This window comes from Meles meles, chromosome 18 (assembly GCF_922984935.1).
Source record: "Meles meles chromosome 18, mMelMel3.1 paternal haplotype, whole genome shotgun sequence".
In the NCBI taxonomy this organism is placed as follows: Eukaryota; Metazoa; Chordata; class Mammalia; order Carnivora; family Mustelidae; genus Meles; species Meles meles.
Window position 1 is genome coordinate 7,407,637 of NC_060083.1, and position 18,476 is coordinate 7,426,112.

The following is an 18,476-nucleotide window of genomic DNA, read 5'->3' on the forward strand; positions in this document are numbered from 1 at the left end:
TATTTCCAACGTTGATAACTAGAATAATAACAGTAACTAAGTGCACTGAGCACTTACATGGGCTGGCAACTGAGATGAGTGCTTTATCTCATTTAAGCCCCCCCCCAAAAAAAAACCTCTTGTAAAATGCCCCCATTTTACAAAGATGGAAACTGAGTCTTAGAAGGAAAGCACACATTTGCTTCAAGACATTTTGCCAAAGACAGAACATTTGAAGTCGGATAGGCCCACCCTAGAACCTGCCTTCTTTTTTTTCTTTTTTTTTTTTAATAATAGACACCATCTCTGAGCCATTAATCTCCCGGGGAGCTTCTCTTGGGTGATGGTTTATGGCCGAGTACAAGGGGGAGTGCTCCCTCCGAGGGTCTGCCTTCCCCGACAGGCTCCCAAGAAAGTAACGTCTTCACCAGTTTCCTTTCAAAGTGGAGTGAAAGGTCTTTCCTTTTATTTTTTTTAAATATTTTATTTATTTGACAGAGAGAAATCACAACTAGGCAGAGAGGCAGGCAGAGAGAGAGAAGGAAGCAGGCTCCCCAAGGAGCAGAGATCCCAATGCAGGGCTCCATCCCAGGACTCCGGGATCATGACCTGAGCCAAAGGCAGAGGCTTTAACCCACTGAGCCACCCAGGTGCCCCAGAAGGTCTTTCCTTTTAACCTACAGCAGCCTCTTCCTACGACACATATATGCATCAGATGGGCTGGGATGTGGAGTCAAGGAGGCCACTGAGGCTCAGAATGTCTCCTCACCCAGGTCGGCTCTCAGCCTGGACCCCCCCTTCTCCAAAAGGGGGCACCACCCCCAACAGTGCCTCATCGTCCAATACCGTCCTGCTGACACTGACCTGCAGCCTCCTCAGACACATTCCATGCATGTCAATCCCTCCTCGAGTGAGCATTGCTTAAGCTGCAAGTCCTGTTACATAATCAATACATGTACCCCAGAGAAGGATTTTCTAGTTGAAACCTTTGCGGTAGAAGACGGGCCGAGTGGCTATAAAACCAAGTCAGCAACCACCTGTAGGCTCTGAAGTGACTGAGCGCTTACTCCACACAGACCTTTATCACCTGCTACCTGGGCGACTTGGGCAGGTCACTTAGCCTGTTAGAACCTCAGGTCTCACCTGGGACTTTGGAAAGATCTGAGCACTTCTGAGGTTCTCATAGTGACATAGTGAGACGACCTATGGACGGTCCCTCACCCCTCGCCTGGCACAGCTCCCCTGCAGAAGTTTGCCCCTCTCTTATTTGAAAAATGATGGCATTCTCTTCAATGACCTTCTCTTCCAGTTCTAATAGGCTGGGGCGCCGTATTGTCTCAATTCTGAACAACACCGGAATTCCTGGGTTATAATGCCAGACTCCCAAGGTGTTAAACACTATCTCTCAGACACGCTCCGTGAGAATTCCTTCTCCTGGTATCACATGATGGTTCCCGGTGGCCTCATCCAGAAAGCAGCCCCAAATCTATGTAAAGGAGTCAAATCGCTTCTGGTTGGATGGAAGAAAACAGAGTATTCTCCAGAGTAATCCAGAGTAATCTCCACCCTCCCATACAAACATGTTAAAGAAATGGCTTTTAAACCCTAAGTTAACAAACGTCTGGTCATCCACCTCTTTGGGCAAATGCTGTTTCACGGGCTGTACACAAAGGGTGAGTTCTTTCCCAAGGACAACAGAGTCCCTGGGATGACCGTCCTTTTTCTAACTCCTAGAACGCCATTGACATCCTGGGTTTCAGCTCAGAGGAAAAAGTGGGGATCTACAAGCTCACGGGGGCTGTGATGCATTACGGGAACATGAAGTTCAAGCAGAAGCAGCGGGAGGAACAGGCTGAGCCCGATGGCACTGAAGGTAACCGCGTCTGGGCAGAGGCTAGCGTCTGACACTGTCCCTGTGTTCATGGGTGGCCGGGGCCCTATGAGATGAGCTCTGGGTTCCTCCCAAGAGGTGCTCATTGGGAGTCGCTCAAACGGGATGTGAGGTGTCCAAAGCTCATTGTACTTGCTCTGGGGAAGTCCACTCCCTCTGTCAAAGAATCCTATAGTGGTGGATCCTTGAAAAACAAAAGTCATCATCCTTGTCAATGAATATTCACCTTGTTACCTCTCACCATTGCAGTTCATCTGTTACCTTAAGGTAGACATTGAGGAGAGGATATGGTCCTGTGAACTTCCCTTTCTCTCTGTGCACATAAGCAGGATGCGGTCCTAAGCACCTGGGCCAGGTGAAGGGGTTTCCTCTTCCATTGGCCTTCAGTCCCACTCTGACATCTGTTGAACTTGACCCTGAACCCAGGACTGGTGTACAGATCTCCCCAACCCCTACCCCATGACTCTTACCTGGATGGTCTCCCCATCCCCCTTTGCCTGGTCCTGGGAAGAGAGCAGGGAGCAGTGGGAGGGGCTCCTGGCAGCAGGACACACCCACCGTGCGCCCCGTTCATCCACATCATCTCTCACACTGTTACAAGGTCTGTAAGGGAAAGGCTGGCTCATCTCCAATAATTCTACCTATTGTAACATCGCCACAGTGTGTCCTGAGCACACCCCTCCCCCACCATAATAGGTGGGAGCAATAGCCTTGAGAGAAAGACCAGGAAAATATATGGGACTTTATCACTGTCCATGAAGGCTCACCTGATTAGGGTACGGTTGCCCGGGATATTCTCCTTTTATTAATTCCAAGTGGACTGACTAGAGACCTCATCGCAGGAGTAATAAATAGCCCATCCGCATTCACGGGTCCCACCCCTCGCACAAGGGGAGGGGATTATGCGAGGAATGTACACCAGGGGGCGCCAATCCTTAGGGCCATCTTGGAATCCTACTTGTGTAGGTGGTGCAGGATAAGGGGCAGCAGAGAAACTCTGTTCAGAGCAAGAGACCCCTTTGATTGGGGTAATCAGGGAAGGCTTCCTGGAGAAGGAAGGCATCAACATGGACTTTAAAGGATGGGTAGGATTCTCAAAGGTGTTGTGGGGGAGAAGGCAGTCTAAACAGAGGACACATGATGATCAAGGGGGAGGGAGAAGGAATCTGAAGGGACTGGACAGCAGTGGGGTCCTCTTTGGCTACAGAAGAGGATGTATAAGGGATGAGGATTTAAAAGCAGTTATTTTGGTATCAGTTGGAGAAGGCCTTGAGTGCCAGGACATATGGTTTAGAATGTACGTGGTAGGTACCAGAAACCATGAACTGTCCGCTTAGCAGGGGAAGTTCATGGGAATTAATCGGTGAGCAGTCAGGCTTCCCAAAAGTGTGGGACCCTGTGGGAGATGCCAGCTATTTTGAAGGGGAAGCAAGCAGAATTTTCTGCCTGTCTGAGCACAGGCAGGTCAGGGATGAGGAGGAAGGATGTAATAATCACCCCAAGCTTTCAAGTGTAAGTGACTAGAAGAATCCCATCCACCTACAAGGGCAAAGCAGGAAAAAGGGATAGTTTTAGCAAAGAGGAAAGCATACACATGGCCTCTTATTAACCACTTGACAAATACAGTTCTGGATTTTTATTGGCTCAATTCTCCAGCCAGCAATAAAGTAATGGTCCCAACCAAGAGGAGCTACCCCTAGAGGAACAATATTTCTCTACCTTCTTGATGAGCTCAGTGCAGGCAGCCAGATCTGACCCAAAGTCAACCACACTCCCAATGAACTATATGAAATTGCCAATTATCAACTGCTTTGACCTTCTCCCAACATCTGAAGACTGGGTCAAAGTTCTGTAGCTCTCTCTCAGCTATAAGCATGGCATCTTGCAGGAATTTAGGAAGCTGCTTAACATATATTGTGAACCATCCAAATGGTGCCTCCATTACTCCTATGCCATTTTTTTTAATTAGCAGACTCCAATATTACTGTGTAACTGTATCTTCTTAAAAATGAAATTTAGGGGCACCTGGGTGGCTCCGTTGGCTAAGCATCCAACTCTTGACTTCAGTTCAGGTCGTGCTCTCAGGGTCAGGAGATTGAGCTTCACGTCAGGCTCGGTGCTGACCATGGACCCTGCTTAGAATTCTCTCTCTCCCTCTTCATGCACCCCTCCCCTGCTCTCAATCTCTCTCTCTCTCCCAAAAAAAAGGAAAAAAAGAAATTTAAATATCAATAAGTCAAGATCAACCTTCAAAATTGCATCTAGAAGGTAAACTAAAGTTCTAGAAAACCTGTGCCCCTAGACTATGAAATCGAAACTTTCTCAGACAACCCCAGTCCTGGTGCACATTGGAGAACATAAAAACACCAAAAAGGATTATAGGAAACATTTCTGGGAGGCCCCAGGGTCTGACTGGCCACATCAGCCACTGCCATCTTTGTGTGACCACATTGCCCTCTTCCCTCAGTGGCTGACAAAGCTGGGTACCTGATGGGTCTGAATGCTGCAGAAATGCTGAAAGGCCTGTGTTGTCCGAGGGTGAAGGTTGGCAACGAGTATGTCACCAAAGGGCAGAACGTCCAGCAGGTAATGGAGTTGCCCTGAGTTCAGCCTACTCAGTTATCTGCTATTTTAACCACCATCCCAAAGTTCTTTAAGCTGCAGGTGTCCGAAATCCATATGCAACTGCCTTCAGCATTAAGGGGAATTTTGTTCTTAGGTCCCAGGGGTAGCTTAAGGAATGCATATGGAAGAGTGCCGTTAGGCACCAGAAGGGCTGGAACCAGAAACTGAAGGGTCCTCTGAAGTCAGACCACCCCTCTGCAGCTCCTTCCCTGGGGCTCCATGGATGGTCATTGCTCTCCTTCTCTTCCATGTCCTCACTAGGCAGACAAGCTCTCTCCACCTTACCTGCCCATGGCCACCCCATAGCTCCCAAGTTCACATCTCCGTAGTTCAGCCTCCATGGAGACTGAGACCAGTGTCTTTGATCCCAATTCCAAATTCTCAGGAAAGACACTCTGTGTAACCCAACTTGGATCAGCAGTCCACCTCTGGTTCAGTTACGTGCAGCCAAGGTCTAGAGACATGTGTTAATACCATGGTTGTTAGAAGATATTTTCATAAATGGGATAGTTCTCAGAGGGAGGGGAATGTCCTAAGCTGGCAAGTGCTTTAAGGGATATTTAATATCATGTTGGACTATAAGAAATTGCCAATCTCTAACCGCTGGCCTTGAAGACCTCATTGGCTTCATGCTTCAACCTTGAGGGTTGAGTGGGTGATCTTTCTTCAAGGTGACCAACTCGGTGGGCGCTCTGGCCAAGGCCGTCTACGAGAAGATGTTCCTGTGGATGGTCACTCGCATCAACCAGCAGCTCGACACCAAGCAGCCCAGGCAGTACTTCATCGGGGTCTTGGACATCGCCGGCTTTGAGATCTTTGACGTGAGTTGTACGAATAAATGCCTCCTAAGGTCCTTCCACTTTGTGCCTTCTCTGCGGAGTCCCCACTGGACTTTCCAGACTCACTCCAACTCTTGCTCTTTGCAACACCCAGTTCAACAGCCTGGAGCAGCTGTGCATCAACTTCACCAACGAGAAGCTGCAACAGTTCTTCAACCACCACATGTTCGTGCTGGAGCAGGAGGAGTACAAGAAGGAGGGCATCGAGTGGGAGTTCATTGACTTCGGGATGGACCTGGCTGCCTGCATCGAGCTCATTGAGAAGGTAGAGAGATAAAGTCTGCTCCCCAGGGACTGCCCCTCCTTGGCTGGGACCGTCATCTCTTTGCTCTCACTCTACCCTGCGGGTAGAATGGTGATCCTTGCACTACTCTTCCAGCCTCCGGAGAGCTGAATCCCCTTGCACAGACAAGTGTTTGGAATGCATGCGTAATGCAGACACCTAAACAGATACATGGTTAGTTAAGATCCAAGGGTTCAGTTCTCCCAGGAATGTGAACGGGAGCCCGGGAGGAACAGTGGCATTTCATACCTTTGTAACTCGTCCAAAGACCCTAGGAGGACAGACAACAGAGTAGTAGAGTTCTTGGCATAATGGTACTATAAAAACAGCCAAGGAGCCTGGTGGCTCAGTTGGTTAAGCCTCTGCCTTTGGCTCAGGTCATGATCTCAGGGTCCTGGGATCGAGACCCACGTTGGGCTCCCTACTCAGCGGGGAGTCTGCTTCTCCCTCTGCCTGCCGCTCCCCCTGCTTGTGCTCTTGCTCTTTCTCACTCTCTCTCAAATAAATAAATAAATAAATAAATAAATAAATAAATAAATAAATAAAATCTTCTAAAAAAAGAAAGTCCCATACCGTTTGGAGCACTGGTGATATTGGAATGAATTTATCTTCCTAAGGTGGCTGCTAAGAAATTCAGACATGATTGTTTCAATATTACTCATATCATTTTATGTCTATGTATGTAACTTTCCTTTTTTGGAGGGCGCGGTGGTGGTAACCTGTTGCTAAAAGTGAACTACATTTATATGCATACAGTTTCTTTCCGTGTTCTTTTGTTCAACAAGCATTCATTCAGCACTTACTCTGTGTCTAGCTCTGTGCCCCGTGGTGCTCCTTAGCTAGTGATAACACCAGAAAGGTTGTATTTGACTCCTGCAGACAATGGAGTCATTGAGACGCACTATTAAATGTTAGTCACGGTCTGTCATCCTTCTTTCAGCCCATGGGCATCTTTTCCATCCTGGAAGAGGAGTGCATGTTCCCCAAGGCCACAGACACCTCCTTCAAGAACAAGCTCTATGACCAGCACCTGGGGAAGTCCAACAACTTCCAGAAGCCCAAGCCTGCCAAAGGCAAGCCTGAGGCCCACTTCTCCCTGATCCACTATGCTGGCACCGTGGACTACAACATCGCTGGCTGGCTGGACAAGAACAAGGACCCCCTGAACGAGACTGTGGTCGGGCTCTACCAGAAGTCTTCCCTAAAGCTCCTGTCCTTCCTTTTTTCCAACTACGCTGGTGCAGAAACAGGTGAAATTCCCCACCCCACCCCCACTATGTGCAAAGTCCTGCATCATTACTTATAACCCGGAGCTGCTCCTTGAAGAACAAGTATTCCATTGTGATCGTCAGACAGAGCTGGATTTGTTTGTCTGTTTCTGATTATCCAATTTTCTTTCTCCTATGCTTCCTCTCCCTTAAGAGGAAGTCCCTGGGCTCCCAGGGGACAAAAGAGCCGGTACCACGTTTTTAAATAGCTTTTAAAGATTGAGATGGGGTGGCTGGCTGGCCTATTCTGGTCATTTCAGGTAAATGGAACCACTTTGCACCTGGCTTCTTTTGTGTAGCAGAATGTTCCCAGGATTTATCTGCGTTGGGACACACTTCTTTTATAGATGTGTAATATTCCAGGGCGCAGATAACACACATTTTGTCTATCCACTGAGGAGTTGATGGACATCTTGCTACTGATGATTGTGCTGCTATGAACATTTGCATACAAGTTTGTGTGCTGGCTTATGGTGTCAATTCTCTTGTATATATCTATAGGTCAATTCTCTTGTATATATCCATAGGCCCAGAACTGCTGAGTCTTAGGGTAACTCTGTATCCAATTTCTCCAGGGACTTACAGACTGTTTTCCAAAATGGTTGCACAAGCCACTATCACTTGCTAAATTTATTCACATTGTAATTTTTAAAATAATCCCCAAAGAACAGTTTTAAGATGATGGATTGTCTTAAATGCATCAATTTAAAAAATTAATGTTCTAAATGTGAAAATATAGACAACGTAATCATTCGTTCTATAGTTAGATTATTTTAAAAACAAACAAGAAGGGGCGCCTGAGTGGCACAGTGGGTTAAGTGTCGGTGGGTTTGCGTGCAGGTCATGACATTGGGGTCATGGGATCGAGCCCCATGTCAGACTTTGTGCTCAGTGCAGAGTCTCCTTGGGATTCTCTCTCTTCCTCTCCCTCTGTCCCTTCCCCAGATCTCTCTCTCTCTCTCTCTCAAATAAATAAATAAATCTTAAAAAACAAAACAGAACAAAAACTCTTCAGCTCTGTGACATCAAAAGAAAACCAAAAGTCCCATTTGGGGTCCAAAGGATGTGGCCACCACTAAAAAAAAAAAAAAAAAAAAAAAAAAAGAATCCTTGTGTAGTATTGGTGGGAATGTTAAGTTGGTGCAGCCAACTGTGGAAAACAGTATGGAGTGTCCTCAAAAAACTAAAAATAAAATTACCATATAATCTAGCAATCCATATCTGAAGGAAGCAAAATCACTATCCTTAAGAGATTATCTACACCCCCGTGTTCATTGGGGCATTATTTACAATAGCCAAGGCATGGAAACAACCTAAGTGTTGTGAATGGATAAAGTGTTGTGGATGGATAAAGAAAACATGGTGTACTTTTCAGTCATTAAAAAAAGAGAGAGAGAGAGAGAGAGAGAGAAAATCTTGGGTTTGCGACAACATGGATAGGCCTTGAGAACATGACGCTAAGGGAAATGAGCCAGACAGAGAAAGACAAATCCTGTACCATCTCACTTACATGAGGAATCTAAAAAAACCCTATCTCTCATGGAAACAGAGATAGGACTTTGTGGTTGCCAGAAGCAAGGGGTGAGGGGTGGGGGAATTGGATGAAGGTGTCAAAAGATACCAACTTCCAATTACAAGATAAATAAGTTCTGGGATGTAATGTATAGCAGTTGCGTATTTAAAAGTTGCCAGGAGAGTAGATCTTAAAAGTTCTCATCACAAGGAAAGTAATCCTAACCAGGTATGGGCAACAACGTGACTATTTCAAAATATGGACGTGTATCAAACATGAAAGATATGCAAGGTTATTTCTATGTCAATGATATCTCAGTAACCCTGGGGAGCAGGGGGAGGGCTCAGGGTTGAATCTGACCCACCCTCTGTGTCTGTCTCCAGGTGACTCCGGGGGAAGCAAGAAGGGCGGGAAGAAGAAAGGCTCCTCTTTCCAGACCGTGTCAGCCGTGTTCAGGGTTTGTGTTTTGGCAACTTCTGCGTTCGGTTGTTCTTGTGCTCTGTGAACTGGCGTTTGCTGATGTTAATGTGCTGGTTCTGATTTGCGTCCCAGGAAAATCTGAACAAACTGATGACCAATTTAAGGAGCACTCACCCTCACTTTGTGCGGTGCCTGATTCCCAATGAGACCAAGACTCCTGGTGAGTGAGAATCCATCAGAACTGGACTCCCCAAAACGCATGCAAACTCCTGCGTGCGTTCGTGCGGGTTTCCCTGAGCCGAGGGTTGTGGGGTTTCCTCCTCTCAATGTCATCTGTGAAGTGACATGGCCAGATTTAGCAAATACGAATACAGATGCTCTATTCAGTTCGAATTTCAGATAAACAATGAAACATGTTCTTCATGTAGGTATGACCCATGCAGTGTCTGGGATACGCTGACACTAAACAATGATGTACCGTATCCGAAATGCAAATTCACCTTAGTGTCCTGTGTTTTATCCAGCACCCCTATTCTGAAGCCCGTATCCCTCATAGTCAAGTATGTAGAGAGGCATATCAGATCCGTGACGTTCCTGGGGTTTTCCAAGAGCTCTGTGACTCCTTTCCCCCAAAGAACACCACTGCATCTGAATAGACCACAATTAAAACACCTGTTTCCCAAGCCTAGCTGGTATGCAATTACTCTCCACCTGTTACTGCCCACGGGACCCTTATCTGTGTACTTTAGCTTTCTGGGCTATAAAACGAGGATTAAAGTGATATTTCATGCATGCATGCATTCACTTACTTAGCTATTCATTTATTTATTTAATGAGTGTGCGTAAACTCTGTAAATATTAACTCACTCAACCTGCCTGATGCGGTTGTTGTGAGGATCGCTTGAATGAGTGCGTGTCAAGCACTTCAGACCGGGCCACGTGCCCGGTGAACACTCTGTGTCTGGCTGTCAGTGATAATCCCAAGAGTTGTTATTAGTATAACTACAAGAAGAAGAATTATGATAATAATGTTATGTATGATAATGCATATGAGAAATGACGACATGGTGGGAAATGAGTTTATTTGTTAACTAAATAAAAATTAATTTTTGTTTTATTTCATTTTTATTCATATTTATTTTATTATATTTATATTTTATTTTTATTATAGTATTTTATTTTAATTATTTATCTCATTTATTTTATTTATCTTATTCATTAATAACAAATATTAATTTATTACTACATTAACAATTAATTGCTTTTATTGTTACAGTATACCTACATTATTAATACTTATTATATTTGTTATTATTATTATTATTATTATTACTACGGAAAACCAGGCATTTTAATTCTCTGAACGACCACGGCTCCTCTTCCGTGGAGGTCCAGCTCGAAGGCAAAAACCAGCTGAAAACGCGCTGTTAGGACCCACGTTCCCTTTGCAGGCTGCACCCCTCCCAGTGCACCCAGCACAGCCCACTTCTCCTCCAGAGTTGGAACGGAGCTGTTTCTCTGGTTGCTGGGCATCAGATGAAATTGTTGGCTTGTGTGCAGTTGTCTTGTCACAAAAGCGGATTTCCATTACTGTTTTTGAGCCCATGTCAGCACAAATCAAAGGTGGGGTCCATGAAGCACTTGCCTGCAGGTGTCAGGTGACGGGGATGGATGGCCCCTCGCTGGGGAAACCTGTGCCTCTAGGGGCCCCAGGGGTTTGGGCAATCCACCGCCTGCCTTTTTCTCTTGGAAGGAGAATTGTGAGGACATCACCACCCCTTCCTCTCCGTTTTGCTTCTCCTCCGTCCTGGCCCTGCTCTGTTTTCTCTCTCATTTCCAAGAATAGACTGACCCTAGTACAGGAGCATGGGCGAGGCTTTGGAAAGGACCTAGTGGGGCTTCTTCCTTTTCTAGAAGAGAGCATAGAGACTGAAGAGATTGAAGTGCCTGCCCCAGGGCGTCCAGAGCTGGGCTGGACCCAACCGCGGGCACGCTCTGGGCAATGGTGGATGGTGGCCGCTCACACAGGGGAACGAGGGGACAATGTAGGGAGGAATGGGCCAGCAGGCTGAGCAGGTCAGGAAGGGCTAGTTTGGATCATCTCAACGGGCCCTAGGCTATGGGGGCTGCCGTGGCTGTCTCGTGCCTGGCCTGAGCGTGGCAGCCCGATGAGCCTGGCAGCCCGATGAGACAACTGTTGGGGGACCGTGGCTTTGGGTCTTAGCTTGTTGGAAGTGAGATGTGTGCTCCCGGGGGAGCAGTCTGCTTTCCTAGGAACTGGCTCTTGGTGGCTGGGGTGGGGGGCAGTCTCACAGGGTCTGCAGTCCCCAAGGCGCCAAACATCATAAAATGCAATTTTTGCATTTACAGTATTTGCAATATTTGCATTTTAAGCCACACGATTCATACAACTGCCCGAGAAGCTGAGCTGGCAGGAGGAATGAGTTTGTTGGAGGTGCTGAATGAGGGATAACTTGAGAAAGGGAAGGCAAGGCAATAGCTCGTGGGACTTTTTAGAACTTTTGCACATGAGTCAGAGGGCAGAGAGGACTGTTTTGGATGGGCCTTCCAGACACTGTCTCTGCCTGGGTTGGGAGGGACATGGGGAGAAGTCAACCCAGTTCTGAGCCTGCAGCAACAGCAGGGGCCCCGGGAAAGGAGGGAGCCCAGTCTGAGCTCTGAGACTACCAGGCAGGGCCCTCACCTCTCCAGGAAATGGGGGCACATAGCTGGCATCGGAACCCCCTCAAAATTCTCATCTGAGACATCCTGGGAGCTGGACTTGGTAATCCGTCAGGTTCGCTCCCAGGAGACGTCCTCTGCGTGTCTGATGTCTCTCCTCGGTCTTAACCGCTCCTCCCTTGAGACTGAATCATGGGCCCCTAGAACCTTCAAGAATGATGGAAATGTTCCACGTCCGTGCCGTCCAGTATGGCAGCCGCTGGGTACACGGTACACCTGGTGGGGCTAAGAATATGAACTTTCATCTTAATGAATTTAAATTTTAATAACCACATGTGGCCAGAAACTACTGTACCCGATGGCACAGTCCAGCAGCAGAGCCTTGAAAATGGCATGAGTAGTCATCTCTCCTCCCAGCCACCGAGGAGGAAACCTGTGAGCCTTCTAGAAGTTTCCAGAAGGCTCCTGAGAGACAGCTTTAGCCTTCCTCTCCCCAGCAACCTAGGGAACACACAAGGAAAGCCATTATGCATCCATAAGAAGGCTCTTAACCACGCACACAGCCCCAGTACAGGATTTTCTCAGTCCTCGTTTGTGCGTGACCCAAGAATGTCCCTGATGAGGGCTTGTCTCTATGGGTCCCCTTCTTCCTCCCAATGTTGGTGTCCCCTCTTCCTTCCCAGACCTCATGCTCAGCCGTCAGCAGAGGACCCCCCCGCATTCAACTCTTTGCATCCTCTGAAGCACAGCTGTACTTTGCTCTGTTTCTCTGCTCCCACTAAAGGCACAGCCTACAGACGCTACAGCCTTGACCTTGAGTATAGAAGGGCACAGCATGTTATCTAATGGGAAGTCCAGAGGGCTGCTCATACTCATTCTAGCCTAGCTGGACTCTAGGTTAAAGATCCATATTTTGGCTTTTATCCCATAGGAATGAGGTGCTCATGTGTCCCCAGGGGTTGGGATTATCTCCTGCTGTGAGACTGTGTCCATCCCGTCATTCTTAGAGTTGGCTTTAACCCTTCCTGCTCAAATCTGGGTGTGTTGGCGTGTCTCATGGTGGTCAGACCGTCAAAGACAAGGAAAAAGCCCCTGACATACCCTGGGGCGTGATGGACCACTACTTCTCTCCCCAGGCGTGATGGACCACTACTTGGTCATGCACCAGCTACGCTGCAACGGGGTCCTCGAGGGCATCCGGATTTGCAGGAAAGGATTCCCCAGCCGGATCCTCTATGCAGACTTCAAACAGAGGTAGGTCACCTGGCTTTGTATCTCTCTCTCTCTCTCTCTTTTTAAGATTTTATTTATTTGAGAGAAAAAGAGAGCATAAGAAGGGGGAGTAGCAGAGGGCAAGGGAGAAGCAGACTCTCCTGCTGAGCAGGGAGCCCCACACGGGGCTCGATCCTGGGACCCTAAGATCATGACCTGAGCTGAAAGCAGATGCTTAACCCACTGAGCCACCCAGGCATCCCCGTATCTCTCTCCTTCTCAGAGCTCCTTGGGCTGAGTGTTTGGTGAGTTCACAGCTTCCCAGGATTTCCCTGAGCCTTCTCTTTAGCTGGGGGGATGAGCTATGCCCAAAGTGAGGGCCAGGCCAGCCCAAACTGGTCCCAGCATCAGCCCCAACCTCCATCTCAACTGGGCCTTCAAAGCAGAGCTTCTCACCTTCTAGACTAGATAATCCTTTCTTATGGGGGTTGTCCTGTGTGTTGTAGGATTTTAGGAGGATCCTCAGTCTCTACCCTCAGTGTCAGGAGCAAACCACACCCCATCCACACTGGGACAATCAAAAATGTCACCAGACAGGGGCACCTGGGTGGCTCAGTGGATTAAAGCCTCTGCCTTCGGCTCAGGTCATGATTCCAGGGTCCTGGGATCGAGCCCCTTATCAGGCTTTCTGCTAGGCTTCCTCCTCTCTCTGCCTGTCTCTCTGCCTACTTGTGATCTCTGTCTGTCAAATAAATAAATAAAATCTTAAAAAAAAATCTCACCAGACATTGTCAGATGTCCCTTGGGTGGGGGGGGGAGGGCAGGTAGGGGGGCTCCGTTGTCCCCAGTTGAGTCCCACCGCTCCAGACCAGCTCTCTTGTCCCAGCTGCCATCTGGGCCCCACAACTCCAGGCCTTTTCTGGAGTAGAGGAAGGGCGAGGACCCTCCAGGAGTAGGGGGAACACAGGTTTGCATCACAGATGATTTCAAGGTTCTTTTATGCAGATAACTGCTTCCTCTGAAAACAAAACTCCAGCTGCGTACCCCTTCTCCCAGACTAGCTGTACGTAGTCCATGTCCTCCTAAGGCTGGAGCAGGAGAAGGTTCTAGAAGTCCTGGTCTTAGGTATAGGGCAGGCCTTGTCTTAGCTATGGGGCCTTTCTCGGGGATTGAATCCATTCAGAAAATATTGTCCCTCGACGGAAACCAGCTTCCAAGCTAGCACTGCCAAGCCAATGCAGAGGAGCCCAAGTACATGTTAGGCCTGACCCAGCTTCCGAAGCCAGATTGGAGGGAGGGTAAGGTGTTTTCTCAGCTTCCTGTGTGCTCGGCCAACTGCTAGCAGACTCTTGTCCCTTAAACCCTGGTGGAGCTCCAGAGTCCACGTGTCCGCAGGGGAGGGCATGGTCTTTCTGGCCATGGGTCATCCCAGAATGGGTTGGGCCCGGCAGGGGTGAGGCCCCGGGGCAGAAAGGAGCAGGGTGCAGCCCTCAGGAAATTGCACGGAGGTCACCCTCCCAGCTCTGTGGGCCAGACCCCCTTCTCCCCCCGAGACACCCCTCCCCACCGCTCCGCAACACCCAGCTGCTGGCAGACGTCTGACCAACCATGCTCCCCACCCCCCACTGCCCCACAGATACCGGATCCTCAATGCCAGCGCCATCCCAGAAGGACAATTTATTGACAGCAAAAATGCTTCTGAGAAGCTTCTGAGCTCCATCGACGTGGACCGGGAACAGTATAAGTTTGGGCACACCAAGGTGAGAACACGTGGAGCTGGGACAACTCCCCCCTCCGCCCCAGGCTGCTTGTCGGCTGGTGGGAGGAAAGGACCGCTCTCCCAGTCCAGCCAACCTCACTGCCCCATGGCACAGGAGCCCACGCAGAAGGAGCCTGGGTCTGGGGACTGAGAATCCTGTCCCTGTGTTGGTTTTTAAGTGTCTAGAGGCTTAATTGGAAGCCAGACACCCCCACCCCCGCCCCAGCATTGGAAGAAAGCCATAGAAAGTTCTAGGGTCCTAAGAGAGCAGAGCAAAGCCATTTTTATGTGGGACGAGAAAGCCAAGGAGAGAGAACGCAGCAAGGATTCCGGGAACAGTGAGAACTTAGAATGATAATAACAGATAGATGCCCACCATTTATTGAGCACACGGAGATCTGGCCCTGTGACTCACCCTCTGTGCACCTGGCATTCAGTCCTCCCCATAACACGAGGGACATAAGCCTAGTCCTGACCTCATGGGGTTACAGGAGGGCAAGGGAAATAAAGGCTCCCAGAGGGCAAGAAACGTGCTCAAATTCACAAGGACAGTGAGTGACAAAGGCCAGCTTCAAATCCTGGCCTGACTGCAGAGCTCTCCCTCCTGGAAAAGGCCAGACTGGGGCTCGCGGTCCCCCACAGGGGGCCTTGCTTCCTTGGAATGTCAGCTGGAGTGGTCTGAGGAACTGTCTGTGAGTTTCTCCCAATCTGGGCGCAGTGGAGCTCGGAGGGTATTTTCTGGGCGCATCCTTGCCTCCTATGTGGGAGCTCTGTCTGAACCGAGCCATGGGGGTTGGAGGGGCCAGGAACGTCCTATGGAACGAGCTCAGGAGAGGCCACTGTGGGGCCCAGTGGACAGCCTGTCCCAGGCCATGACTCTGAAGGCTGAGGGCTGCGCTGGGCAGAAACTGGCTCCCAGGAGGACCCCGGGTTGCACGGCAGCTGGGAACACGGCCAGGCTCGTCTCTCCTCTGACGCAGGTGTTTTTCAAAGCTGGGCTTCTCGGACTCCTGGAGGAGATGAGGGACGAGAAGCTTGTGACCCTGATGACACGCACACAGGCTGTCTGCCGGGGATACCTGATGCGGGTGGAGTTCAAGAAGATGATGGAGAGGAGGTGCGTGGACCCTCGCCCCGCCTTACCCTGCCCTCCCTACTTCGCAGTTGCTGGTTGCTTCCCAGTTTTAGTATTGAGGCATCGATGTCCTTGCTCATTCATTTACCCCAGCACCTGCTGAGCAGCCTGTCCATGCTTGGGGACCCTGCGTGGTGCTGGGCATACAGAGAGGAACCCTGCCCTCCAGGAGCTCAGGGGAGGCACCCAACAGGTTCCCCTTTCCCGCGTTCATGAGGCCAGAGCCAGGCATCCACAGGGAAGCCATGGCAGGTGCCTATGGGAGCAGTGAGAGGACCGGGTTTGTAGAAGATGACAAGAGCCTGAACTAAGACATAGTCCAGTGGTGTGGGAGCAGGGGATGGAGTCCAGGGACACTGAAAAGTCTTACTCCTTCAGTCATTCACCAGCAACCCTGATGGCTGGTAACATGTGGGAATTTCAGGGAGAGGGGAACTGGGGGGGAGGTCCCTTCTCCCCAGTTCCCTGATGCCCCGTATGGCTCTGACATGGGCATTGCCATGTGGGCCATCATCGTGCATTAGCTGAGAACAGCTCGCGGGCATCTAGCTGGGTGAGGTGAATGGAAGCCAGCACAGAAATGGGGGAAAGAGCCCTGGGCAGGAGCCGGTTTATGGGGAAGGGAAGCAAGTTTGAGGCACACGTGAGCTCCAGAGAATAGAGTGAGAGATAAGGCAGGTGACATCTCTGGGACATCAGTGACAACCGAAATCAGGGAAATCGGTGAATTCTAGGAGACCAAGTGTTGGGGAGACGGTCCCGGTGTACACGCACAGGTAAGCAGGAAGAGGGAGCCCACGCGGCAGAGAGCACCATGAGATGGGAATCATGAAATCAAAAGCAAGAGGGTCTTCCAAAAAGGGGAGAGTCAGCCGTTCAAATGTGGGAGACGGGCGCCCGGGAGGCTCAGTCGGTTGGCGTCCGCCTTCAGTTCCGGTCGTGATCCCAGGGTCCTGGGATCCAGTCCCGTGTGGGCTCTCTGCTCAGCAGACAGTCTGCCTCTCCCCCACCCCCACCCCGCCTGCTCCTGCTCTGTGTCAAATACGTAAATAAAATGTGGGAGACAGGCTCAGGCGAGTAGGGATGAAGATGCTCCCAGCATCGGTGATGGGGATCTTAGGGACTGTGTACCAGTACTGTGGTGGGGGTGGGAGTCTGATGGGCGGCGGGGTCCACAAATGGTCCCGTGCCTTCTGTCACCTCCCAACCTCTGTGCATGCTGCTGCCTCTGTCCCTCACCGGCAGAGCGCACCCCAGGGCCCACGGAGCCGCAGAGCTCGGCTGCCCCTGCAGTGGGGAAGGACAAAGGGCCTGGGCCCCAGGGCAGGAGGGGCGGACAGGAGTCCTTGCTGGGGTTCATTAACGCGGTCTGATGGGTGTGCAGGGACTCCATCTTCTGCATCCAGTACAACGTCCGCGCCTTCATGAACGTCAAGCACTGGCCCTGGATGAAGCTCTTCTTCAAGATCAAGCCGCTCCTCAAGAGCGCAGAGGCGGAGCGAGAGATGGCCACCATGAAGGAAGACTTCGAGAGGGCCAAGGAGGAGCTGGCTAGATCGGAGGCTCGCCGGAAGGAGCTGGAGGAGAAGATGGTGTCCCTGCTGCAGGAAAAAAATGACCTCCAGCTGCAGGTCCAGTCTGTAAGTACCTGCCGGGTGAGAATAGAAACCAGGAGCAACACGGAGGCCCTAACAGGTGCGTCGATGTAAGGGCCAGCGGTGCCACCTCGTGGGCGTACGGAGCATTGCAGGAGGGCGAGGGCCCCGCCTCTGCATCCGGGAGGTTCTTGGGAGCATGTCTGCAAAGTGAATTTTTGCACACCCTCATTTCTGTCTTCCACAGCGGAGTGAGACCTATTTTGTTATGGGTATGAGGGGACTGGGTCTGTCCTCATGATTAAAACCTGTCAGGAATGCCCCCAGGTCTTTTAAAAAAAAGCATGTAAATAAGCATTAAAGTAAATCACTAAAACAATTCAGAGGGACCATTTTATACATACGTATATAAGTTTCGGTAATATCGGTAATATGATTATACTAAAAGTGCTTTGCAGTTTTTAATCAAGGAGATGGGGAAAAGGCAGCTGCTACAGCATGGCAGCATCATTGTATCAATTCACAAATTAAGGTGTTTATCATTTGCCTTTGCCTTTTTTTAATAAACTCCCAAATGCCATGCATACAAAGCATTTTCTCCTCCCCTTTTCACTTTCCCAGTAGCACAGTGCAGTTACTGGGAGCACTTTCCCAAGCCAAGTGGGCAAGGGGATAAGTTTGGAACCCGATAGCTGGGTTTCTATCCCAGACCCTCCACTTGATAGCTGTGTGGCCTCCGGCAAGTTATTTAGCCTCTCTGCGCCTCCATTTTCTCATCTGTAAAATGGGCCCAGTAACAGCACACATGTCATGAGGTTGTCGGGAGAATCAGACGGGCCCATGCAGGTGAAATGCTGAGCACATAGTACGTATTCAATTAACACTGATGCTTATTCTTATCCATAACCTTGAAGTGGGGGTCCAGTTTTTACAGCACTCTTGTACAAGAAGATGTAGCCCTATTGGGTTTAAGAGTAGAATCAGCTCATCTTGGCCTCTCCGAGAGACTCATTACAGAGCCTTCTGGGACATCTACAAACTTATTCCCTTTCTTTCTATTTTGAACTTCCTGTTCTGTGGCTCGAGGAGGCAGGACTCCCGGGGCAGACACTGAGTTTTCCATTGGTAGTTAAAAGGTGGTAATGTTTTGAACATACTAGTTAGCCTGTGGTAACATTGGGTAGAGGAGTCATTTTTCGACGGGTGGTGAGAGGAAGGGAAACGGCAGGCTGGCTGAATTTGAGCAAATTGGCAGAAGCTTCGTGAACTGTATGG

The 18,476-nt window shown here is 49.6% G+C and overlaps 1 protein-coding gene across 1 annotated transcript in view; it reads left to right on the plus strand.

Moving 5' to 3' along the window:
• The window catches only part of LOC123929356 (myosin-13), a 118,711-nt gene that overhangs the window by 8,910 nt on the left and 91,325 nt on the right, over positions 1-18,476 (plus strand). Inside the window, exons 10-21 of the mRNA XM_045984910.1 lie at positions 1,714-1,852; positions 4,338-4,456; positions 5,167-5,316; positions 5,429-5,599; positions 6,558-6,867; positions 8,458-8,466; positions 8,782-8,855; positions 8,951-9,038; positions 12,637-12,754; positions 14,349-14,472; positions 15,452-15,588; positions 16,991-17,246. Coding sequence (XP_045840866.1) covers positions 1,714-1,852; positions 4,338-4,456; positions 5,167-5,316; positions 5,429-5,599; positions 6,558-6,867; positions 8,458-8,466; positions 8,782-8,855; positions 8,951-9,038; positions 12,637-12,754; positions 14,349-14,472; positions 15,452-15,588; positions 16,991-17,246 — 1,695 coding nt within the window. The remainder of the gene's footprint in view (positions 1-1,713; positions 1,853-4,337; positions 4,457-5,166; positions 5,317-5,428; positions 5,600-6,557; positions 6,868-8,457; positions 8,467-8,781; positions 8,856-8,950; positions 9,039-12,636; positions 12,755-14,348; positions 14,473-15,451; positions 15,589-16,990; positions 17,247-18,476) is intronic.